The 10000-nt window shown below is 46.2% G+C and overlaps 3 protein-coding genes across 10 annotated transcripts in view; 1 reads left to right on the forward strand and 2 right to left on the reverse strand.

The window, feature by feature from the left end:
- Nucleotides 1-4009, forward strand: part of LOC125956210 (alanine--glyoxylate aminotransferase 2, mitochondrial) — a 5774-nt gene extending 1765 nt beyond the window's left edge. For 2 of the 3 annotated variants that reach the window (XM_049687853.1, XM_049687852.1), the window contains exons 3-6: nt 1-753; nt 829-942; nt 2577-2711; nt 3510-4009. The exon at nt 1-753 is cut by the window's left edge and continues 85 nt beyond it. In XM_049687853.1, coding sequence (XP_049543810.1) covers nt 1-753; nt 829-942; nt 2577-2711; nt 3510-3653 — 1146 coding nt within the window. In that variant the 3' untranslated portion in view covers nt 3654-4009. Of the gene's footprint in view, nt 754-828; nt 943-2576; nt 2712-2883; nt 3440-3509 lie in introns of those variants that run through there. The other variant, XM_049687854.1, reaches the window with a different exon arrangement.
- A 74-nt stretch (nt 4010-4083) lies between these two features.
- LOC125956212 (transmembrane protein 64) lies at nt 4084-8504 on the reverse strand. 5 transcript variants are annotated; one of them, XM_049687860.1, is made up of 5 exons: nt 8351-8504; nt 6938-7839; nt 5715-5838; nt 4707-4874; nt 4084-4639 (listed from the first exon to the last, which is right to left on the reverse strand). In XM_049687860.1, exons 2-5 carry the CDS (start codon nt 7804-7806, stop codon nt 4517-4519), a joined length of 1284 nt encoding a protein of 427 aa, XP_049543817.1. In that variant the 5' UTR covers nt 7807-7839; nt 8351-8504; the 3' UTR covers nt 4084-4516. The 5 variants fall into 5 exon arrangements, with proteins under 5 accessions (XP_049543817.1, XP_049543815.1, XP_049543818.1 ...); XM_049687858.1 differs by having other exon boundaries at nt 8269-8502; XM_049687861.1 differs by lacking the exon at nt 8351-8504 and adding an exon at nt 7929-8253.
- Nucleotides 8505-8765: 261 nt separating this feature from the next.
- LOC125956211 (protein disulfide-isomerase) overlaps nt 8766-10000 on the reverse strand; it is a 5030-nt gene continuing 3795 nt past the window's right edge. The window contains exons 3-4 of one of the 2 annotated variants that reach the window (XM_049687856.1): nt 9670-10000; nt 8766-9586 (exon numbers count right to left, since the gene is read on the reverse strand). The exon at nt 9670-10000 is cut by the window's right edge and continues 940 nt beyond it. In XM_049687856.1, coding sequence (XP_049543813.1) covers nt 9533-9586; nt 9670-10000 — 385 coding nt within the window. In that variant the 3' untranslated portion in view covers nt 8766-9532. The remainder of the gene's footprint in view (nt 9587-9669) is intronic. The other variant, XM_049687857.1, reaches the window with a different exon arrangement.

The following is a 10000-nucleotide window of genomic DNA, read 5'->3' on the forward strand; positions in this document are numbered from 1 at the left end:
GCCGAAAAGTTGGTGGCCAAAATGCCCGGCGATCTCAAGAACGTGTACTTCGTCAACTCTGGCTCGGAAGCCAACGATCTAGCGATGATGATGGCCAGACTCTACACAGGTCATAATGACATTATCAGCTTCCGCAATGCCTACCATGGGGCATCTCCTTACACGATGGGACTAACGGCTCATTCCACGTGGCGGTATTCTTTGCCGGGTGTTGCGAATGGAATTCATCACGTGATGAACCCGGATCCCTATACCGGACTGTGGGGTGGTAAAAATTGTCGCGATTCGCCGGTTCAAACCACGCGCCATTGTGATTGTTCCGCAAAGTCCGGCCAGGATTGCTGCGCTTCCACAATGTACTACGAACAATTGGAGCAAACGTTCAAATACTCGTTACCACGTGGCAAGGTGGCGGCAATGTTTGCGGAGTCGATCCAAGGTGTCGGTGGTACCGTGCAGTACCCGAAGGGCTATCTGAAACGGGCCGCCGATCTGGTGCGCGCCAATGGTGGACTGTTCGTTTCGGATGAGGTACAATCTGGATTCGGTAGAACAGGGGACCACTATTGGGGATTTGAGGGGCATGGCGTTATGCCCGACATTGTCACGATGGCGAAAGGCATCGGCAATGGTTTCCCCATCGGAGCCGTCATAACGTCTCGCAAAGTGTCCGAAGTGCTTTCGCAAGCGCTCCACTTTAACACCTTCGGTGGCAATCCTCTGGCAAGTGCTGTTGGAATGGCAGTGCTCGATGTAAGTCGGGAAGGTTAAGGAGCGTGCCACTACCAGTTTTGTTTTATTTGATATTCACTCTCCATATGCCCGTAGGTTATTGACGAAGAAGAGCTTCAGAAGAACTCGCTCGAAGTTGGAACGTACATGCTGCAGGGACTGGAGCGTCTGCGGGACAAGCATGACGTTATAGGCGACGTTCGCGGAAAGGTAGGCTGGCACTGCTACTTTACTCGTAATTCAACATCCTGGTAGGCTTCTTTGCCAGCGTCTACTTGGCTAGTGCTCCCGTACATGGGATTGTCGAATGAACAGGCCTCTGCAACCGACAGCATGTCCGTCTCGATCGATGGTCGGTGTTCAGGAACCGGGTCCACTGCTTCGCGTTGAAAGTTAACGTTAACCGAAATGCCATCAGCTTCACCGTGCGGATCAAAGCGCGCAAACACGAAGGGTGTTGTAAAGAAGCCTTGCGTACGGATAACGGCTCGTAGTCGGGGAATAACCGTCTCATCGTAGTAGTAGACATAGAACATGCCGAAGAACACCGTTGTCACCAGTAGGGTCAAGAAGACGAACCCAAACACCTGCCCTCCATCCAATGGAACGTGCGGTTGGCCGGCATGGAGTATCTGGTAACCTGCGTGGGTGGGTCAGAGCGGAAGAAATGCAAGTCCCCGGCCTTACCGTTTGCTTTAGCATAACTTACCAGTAGTGAACTGTTTTTCAAAAAATGGCCGCAAACTGTCCATCAAATGAAGGCTTTTCTCTCCATATTCACCACGATCGACGAATACCACCTGCACCACGTTACCACCACCGGAGCGATCTATTCCGACGTGATAGTCGATGGTAGAATCATCCAGCTCGCCGGAAGTCAGCTTGCGCCGCAGCTTATCGATAAATGCTTGCAGCTCAAACGTTCCCCGAAACTTTGCAATGTCCATGCGGAATATGCTGCCACACATTGGACAACAGTGGCCGACGGGTTGTACCGGCGAGAGGCAGTGTGGCATCGGGCAGGGCAGTTCGTTCGAGCAAATGGCATCACGCTGATGTTCCTCCTGGCAAGGACATTTCTCCGCATTCGAACACTTACCCTCACGCACTATAGTATCGTCCGCGTTGTAGAACAAATACTGACCCAGCTCAGAGTTGAGAAAGCTTTGAAAGCTACCAATTCCTTCGATGCCATCATCCGCCCCAATTTTAATGTTGCCCACCTCGATCGACTCATGATACTGCACATCGATCGGTTGTGGTGTACCGGTGAGGCTTGCAGGAGGATCCATTGGAAAGAGGGCAGTCTCGTATTGACACGGAATTCGTTCCATGTGGGGCACTGCTTCATTTATTAGAGCTGATCCATCCAACTTGCCACTTTCATCGTACGTGGCCCAGTTCCTACCCAGATAGTAGGGCGTGCGTTGCGGTGTCTTAAACATCGAGCGGAAATTAGTTTTACCCGCCTGCTGAGATACTAAACTCAAGATAAACGAATCCTCCGGAAGGAAAAGTACGCCATTCTGGGGAAGCACCAGCTGCGATACAGACAGTAGGCTGGGAGGAAGCGCTATCAGCCCATTCAGCTTTGTGGGGAAAACGATCGCATCACCGGATGAGGGAAAGTGACCCGTTTCCCAGTTGGCACCTTGCGTTATGTCCACCATCGGTAGCCAAACCTTTGTACCGCCCATTGGTCGAAGGATAGCAAGCACTACTAACACAATTCCTCCTATTGCCATGGCGACAGCTGCTGCGAGACTGATCGTGTAAAATGGTCGCGTGAGGGGCGTCAATTTGCTCATCGATCGTGTTTGTTTCGTCTGCTTCTCCCCTCCTAGGGTCTCATGATCGGCGTTGAGCTGGTGGCTGATAAGGATACACGGCAACACTTGAGCGCTCCGCACTTTGTCGATATCTGGGAAATGTGCAAAGACATGGGTGTACTGTTCGGTCGCGGCGGTTTGAATGCCAACGTAAGTAATGTCCTCGGAATGGAGAAAGAACAAGAGTAATCCCCAACGTATTCCGGTGTCTGGTCTCTATCTCTCTCTCTCTTCCTTCTCCGACGAAAACGATTCACTAAAAATCCTTTAACACTTCGTTTCTCTTTCGTTGCCCTTTTATATCGTTTTCCCCTTCCGACAGGTTCTTAGAATTAAACCTCCGATGTGCCTAACGAACGCAGACGTCGATTTTGCCTTGCATGTACTTGACCAAGCACTAGAAAAGCATCCCTCTAACAAAGGGATGTAATTAGGTTTGCTATCTTCGTTTCATGGTCATGCTCGACTGCGAGTGACAGTGCTTCAACGGGTCAAGTCAGGCCAAGTTCCGGTTCCGTTTTCGGTTTTAAGGGAATTTTGCATTTACTTCGAATACAGATTAAATTCAATTCAAACTCAATTGGAAAAATGTGCAATCAACAACCGTGAAGATGAAATAAAAAAAATAAAATTAACGAACATTTCTCAGCTAACGGGATAAGAAAAATCCTCCGAAGCGTTCCAGGACTTGGCGGATAGTAAACCAGTACTGAACGATAAGTAGAAAGCAGTGGAAGCGAAGATCATGGTTTACGATTTGAGTTTTGTATCTTTGCTTGCTTGACACTGATAAGGCACGCTGCAGTACTTCCTTGTCTGCACTAACACGATATCTAACAACGATGCAATGAATAGTTTTGGTTTTTTGTGTGTGCGTTTGCAGATGCTAAATATACTTAATCGATTGCATGATAAAATGCTGAAGTTATTCCGATTTCTTATACACAGGTCCTGCGTATCAAACCGCCAATGTGCATCAATCGAACGGATGCTGATTATGCTTTAGCAGTGATTGACTACTGCTGCGACCAACATCTCAAGAAACGCAAACGTGGGTCTACGTGGAGAAGACATACTACCCTGCCACTGTGATCTTCGTCTGTGTTTCGCATGACTTCGACTGTGATCCCCCGATGACATTCTTTCGTTTTTTTATAGAATTAAGAAGCGTTTTTTAAAGTATTCCCTCCAAATAAAACATATCTTTAATGTTTTTCTAGGACTCCGAATAGAACGTTTTGGTAAATTGATTTGACATGATTTATTAATAGAAAACGTCTGTCCACATCCGATAAGCTCACGGAGACACACTCACACACAGGGTTGGGAACCAAGAGCAACCGGATGTGAGAATAGTAATAGCGGCTTATAATACTTGTTTGAGACTCATCGAGCATAGGAGTCAGGAGAGTACAGTACAGTTGTTTGGTATTATGCCACAAAATAGCGCTCTCTATTGGGTTCGGTGTTTTTGTTCTGACGTGCTCTGTTGTCCGCCCTCTCTAGATGAACCGCTTACAAATGCATTATAAAATATATATGTATATATATTTACTTTCTCACTTCTTGCTCGCTTGTTGACACAATGAAGAAGAAACAGCTAAATAAATAAGTTAACAAAATTCGTTATCTCTCTATGGACGGTTTCTAGACAGTCGGCGAAAGCGTTACGGCATTCGAGACTACACATTCGATTCTTTCTTTGAGCTGTTTTTGGTGAGATTACAGAGATTCAAATAACGATCTTAGAGAAAAGCAGTGCATGCCCTCAGCAAATACTTGCCTCCCAGAATCCATAATACTTATATGCTACATGCATTTGCGACTTTTTCGAGCGGAGAATAAATAGTGTCACAACCTGTAACCATGTACCTTTTCAACAGTTGACTGACTCTTTTCACTAGCCTAGTTTAAGGAATAGTCCGACCGTCGGGCCGATCATGGCGTAGTCTGACCTACGCCTCGATTTCGATCAATATTTTCTCATCAGAATCAGCCTCTGTTGCTAGCAGGGCGGCAGACAATTCCATTCGAGCCTTCTGAATGACCCAAACCATTAGCGCAGCACCAACGACCACCTGATTATTGGAAGAGATACAATAGTTAGCATAATCGGTAATTTGATTCGAAATAAATCTGTCTTACCTCCACCACAAACACTCCGTACCCGGCCAACCCTAGTGCGGCGTTATGATCATTCAGAACCTCGTGTATGGATCGCAGCTTCGATCCAAGATACACATTGATGGTCTGAGCGGGAAGCAAACCCAGAAGCGTTCCGGCATGGTAACTTCGCGTATTCACAGCGCTGATCTGCAGTTAAAGACAAAATGGATGATGTAATCAGCAGACAGTCCTACAAAGTTTATATATTGTTCTAGCCAATCAGTAAATGGCTTTCCATATAATTTTATATATATATATGGCATTAGCGAACGCCTTATCTGTTTATAAAGTCCCGGAACGTATGAATTTGTTTGCAAAAGTCAACAACAACTATTCACGTGTTGGTAATGCAAGCTAGGCGATTCAGCGAATGATCCCCAAAGCATGACTAATATGCAAGCTTTGATAAGACTTTTCTTAGTGCCTTTGGTGGTGTTAAACGCGGAATGAATGATCGATGCCGTTCGTGTAAGAGTTGTACGTAGACAGGCGTTAATGAAATATGCCTGGGTAACAGAGATAGATAAAATGAAGAAAGAGAGTGTACGACGACTAGTAACTATGTTGCGACACTTGAACGCACCCCCTATGACACCATGACGGAAATCGGGTCACCCGACGGAACGTTGTAGCCAGAGGGAGCGACAAAGAAAGGCACATTTTGTACGTGGAATGCTAGCAAGCGAATTAAACGAAACGGGAAAGCAGGATCGCTGTCACTTTAAGAAGCTATTGACTCAAACGTGTATGTGACGTCATAAGAAGTTATTTTTACGCCTCACGCTCGCAGCATTTCCAGAAGCCATCTGGCAACAAAAAAGCGAAAACAAATAAAATGACGCCCAACACATGGGATGTGCGGTAGTCACGTTAACCACCCGTAAAGATTGTAGTTTGCCTGCCGCAAAAGAGTGCGACGCAATCGTCGATCACGTGCGGGGTTGTGCAGCTGCACGTGTTACACCAACCGACCAAAAGCGAACTTACCCCGAATATAGTGTTCTGTAGTCCAAAGGGAATGGGCGTCAGTCGGGCAAAAAGAACGATTTTAAACGCTCTCGGTCCAGAAATGACCCGCAGAATGGCACGGCCGGTTTCGTTTTTGATGAGTCTGTTGTGGAGTATAAAATGGAGTAGATTAGAAGATAGCACGATTCGTTTGGATACTTTTAAATGGGGACTAGTCGGTTGGTAGCTAGTTAGGTTACCATGCGCGTTTCATTTCGCAACATATCGTCGTTGTCAGGCGATTCCAGTACACTGATAACAGCTAGGGGTGTGGGGTTCATCAGCAAAGTTCACATAACGCTGATCAGATTCATTTTGTGAGGGCAAAAAAGGTTAGTTGGAATCGTTATAAAATAAATTGACGTCAAGTGTTTAATATCGTCGCTCTCGGATGGTTCAAGCCCATCGTGGCACTTGAATTGAACTCTATTCGTCCAATATTTGAAAACACTTTTATGGTTTCCTGTTGATTAATGGTCACCTGTAGCGTGAGCATATAAAATATCCATCCATCTTGATGAATTCTTGGCCCCATGGATACTACATATTCAAAATTACATTGCGAATCGTGCAGCTCTTGGACTAATGCCAGCAATGATGGGAAGTACACAGTTTATAATGCACGAGTTGTCCTGGACTGATTGCTGAACTTTCAGCTTTCTTTCTTATGACCCTGAAAGTACACTTGTTGCAACTGTGCAGTTCAATAATTATTTAAATTATCTACAATGTCCACATCGACAAATAGCTGCGGTAAAAACTGCCATTTTGTGGCCCCTGCATATTGGCGGCGCCCCAGTTCCATCCGAACGAATGTTCGTTTATGTTAACATGTGTTTCCGTCATTCTGACCAACACGGCGGGGGACTGTGTTGTACGTGGAGCAATGGCGTGCCGTATAAGCTAAACATTCGCCAAGGGTAACGATCGTTTTGTTTTGGAGCTGGCAAGAGCCGAGCGCAGTTACGCAGTGTAATAACAGTTACCAACGGGGGACCCTGAATTCATATGAATAAAGCAACGTACTGACGTCAATAAAACATGCACCCCCCGGATGTGACTAAACCACCCAAGAACTGAAATGATTCTTAGAGGATCGAATCCCGTGATACATTACGCCAAAATCTTTAACCAGCCACCGAGAGATGTTAATTATCGTACTCCGCTAATAATCTAGGCAAATAGGGAGAATGAATACTCACTTGTGAACAGGCAGTTTGCTTTGCAGCAGCTTCAACGTGTTGTGTGCGATGGCCACACCAAGGTTGGCACCGATCACCACCGTTAGCAACCCGCGCAGGAACCCAAATAGATAGCCACTGGCTATGATCAGTACTAGGTAACCGACCGTTACCGGAAAACTGACGATGGTGAACATACAGAGGAAGATCACAAAAATGATCCATTCGTTTTGCATTTCTACCCAGAACAGGGCATGTTTGGCCGTATCTCGAAAGCTGTAGATGAGCACGAGTACGCCCAACAGCAGGCAGAGCGGGAGCAGGTAGTTAAACATTGACTTTCTATGCGATCTCGCTATGCGCTGCCATCGGTAGAAACGATTGTCCCCACGCATTGCGATCGAGTTGGCGGCCTTCTCGTTGACGACCCGTTCGATCTTGCCAGCTGATGTATCCTTGAGAACGAGGGACGTTGGCCTCGTTAGAATCGTCTTACCGGAAGGGGACTGGATGGGCGGTGGTGCTAGTGGATATCGATGGTGGTCACACGGTGACAAATATTCGTTCCCTTTGGCAATATCGAATAAGTACGTTTTGGGTTTGGTGGTCGGGCTCATGCCGTCAAGAGCGACGATCGTGTATTCAGCCGCTTCAGACAACGATAACACTGGACGGATTGAAGAAGCTGAAGCTAGCTCCGGGTCTGGGGTGCTTTTGAATGCTGTTGATACAGGTGCCCCAAATGTGGTCGGAAGGGATGCGTTCGGGGAAAGCATGGAAAAATACAGATTGCTACTGTCTTCGTCCGGCTTGCTGCCCGATAACAATCTATCCAAATCGATTCCACCATTCTCATCGTTCCGTTCTAGTTGCTGCGGTAAACTCATCATCCTGCGGCACACTCAACACTCGCAACTCGTACACTGTAATGTGGAAATTGCAAGAACAAAAACCTGAATTAATTAAGCAGTTGCTGGGTCGAAGAATTACGTTCCAGGGATTGATATAAAACCTCCATTACAGTAACTACACAACCTTCACCCCCTTCTGTAAAGTGGTCAGAGAGAAAAGGGAAGAGAAAGAGTGAAAGTAAACGCACAAACCGGAATCATACTCGAAAAGAAAGTGGCTCAAGAAGGGGTTTTTTAAGTGGCTAAATCAACTACAAGCTCACGAATTACGACGCGCCGAGGAACGAAAGAGGGAAACCTTAAGAAAATCGATCCACTTTTCATAACACAAACAAGTCGCACCGAGTTTTTTATGTACAACAGGCGTCCGTGGCGAGGTTGAGAAGGGTAAAAATACACATGCGACACCAAAAATTCACAATTACGATGGTTAATAATTACAATTAGCCGTTGATCCACCTCCGCCAGAATCAGAGAAATACCATAACCGCCGTGGAAGAGAGAAAAACCAAGAACCACGCACTTTCTGCAGCAGATTTTGCCACGGTTGCGACGAACATTAAGCACATAAACTGTAATCGGCACCGCGCCGCAACTGCACACGGAATCGTTTCACTTTTTAATATTCATCCACGGAAAATCGCATGCGGAGATGTTTCTGCTGCAGATTACAAAAAAAAATATTTTCGGTTTATTTTCTTTCGTTGAATCGAAACTCTAACTTAACGAACATTTTGGACCACTTTTTTATCAAGGGTTACTGAAGGTGCGGGGCCACTGCTGCAAAGAGTTTAGGAGCGAGTGTTAAGAAATTGGTTCAAAATGGCAGTTTATGAACACCCATTTTCGCAACCGCCACCCACGTTCCCGTTTGCTACGCGTAAATCATAAATCATTAAACCGGAGGAATGGAGCATTTTCTACAGAAGACACGCTGGTCAGGTGTTAATAATTAGGGTTTATTGAATGTTACCGTTTCAATGTGGGTGTTTGTGTTGGAAGAATTTCTCGGGCCCCAGGCGGGCGTGTAAAGCTCCTCATGTTAATATAACATTTATGTCGATCTAACCAAAGAAACTAAATGCAAAAGTATAATTTGTGTGTGTTGCTGCCGCTCTTGCTACTGCGCTTCGGAATGAACGAGGTTTTGCCTAAGTGCTACCATAATTTACTTGATAGCCTTTTCCTTCGCCTTAAACCCCTTGTGACTGTGATCACCGCCGACGATAACGTCCGGGGGCAGATGATTGACCACGTTTTGCTCTAATCGCTTCTCTTCTTCCAACTCGCATTGTGCACTCTACCAGCCCTCTTCGCATACAATTTTCCATCGTAAAATATAGTATATTACAGTCTCATTTCGAAGTTTTACATTACAATTACTGCACACACTGTTTTCGCTCATTCAAAAATGAGTCATCTTACGATCCGCCCAAAAACCTCTTCCTTACGCTGCGCACGGTGTTTCTTGTTAGATGACTTTTGCCCTTTCGTCCTGCTAGAAGCCTATTTGTTTGTTATGGACACGTTAGAGCGTGATTCGGAGCACAGAATATAACATTCCGTTGGCTATGGTACTGTATCTTTTGTGTAAGTTCGGAAACACAGCGCTGCTGATGGGTGGTGCACGTGTTTGTTGTGTGGTAAAATACCCTAACCATTCTTTTGTTGCTTAAACTGACCCCCAAAAAGCATAAGTCGAGTTTTACAGCTCATCCTTTGCTGGCTTATCCTCCTTCTCCTCCTCCTCCTCGGGCTGCTGGTGAAGAAATAAGGCAAAGAAAGAAAGAGAATGTTAAACTGGACAGCCGTACCGATGTGCGATCTTGTTTGGTCACCTACCTCATCCTTTTCACCCTCCAGGAACTTTACGAAACCGTCCAGGGTGCGCTCACCCTTGAACTCAACCTTCTCGTTGTCACCCTTTCGGTATAGGAAGATCGTTGGGAAGGAGGAAATCTTGGTGTGCTCCAGCTCGTTGGCAGTGGCATCGATCTTCGCGATAACAATGCTGTCGCTGTCCTTGTACTTCTCTCCCAGTTTGTCGTAGATCGGCACCAACTGCTTGCAGTGTCCGCACCACGGGGCGTAGAACTCAACCAACACGTCTTTCGTCTTGTCGAAGGCAACCTCGTCGAACTTGGTGGCAACCAGCACCTTCACTGGCTCCTTG

The sequence above is a fragment of the Anopheles darlingi genome, chromosome 3 (genome assembly GCF_943734745.1).
Source record: "Anopheles darlingi chromosome 3, idAnoDarlMG_H_01, whole genome shotgun sequence".
Lineage (NCBI taxonomy): Eukaryota > Metazoa > Arthropoda > Insecta > Diptera > Culicidae > Anopheles > Anopheles darlingi.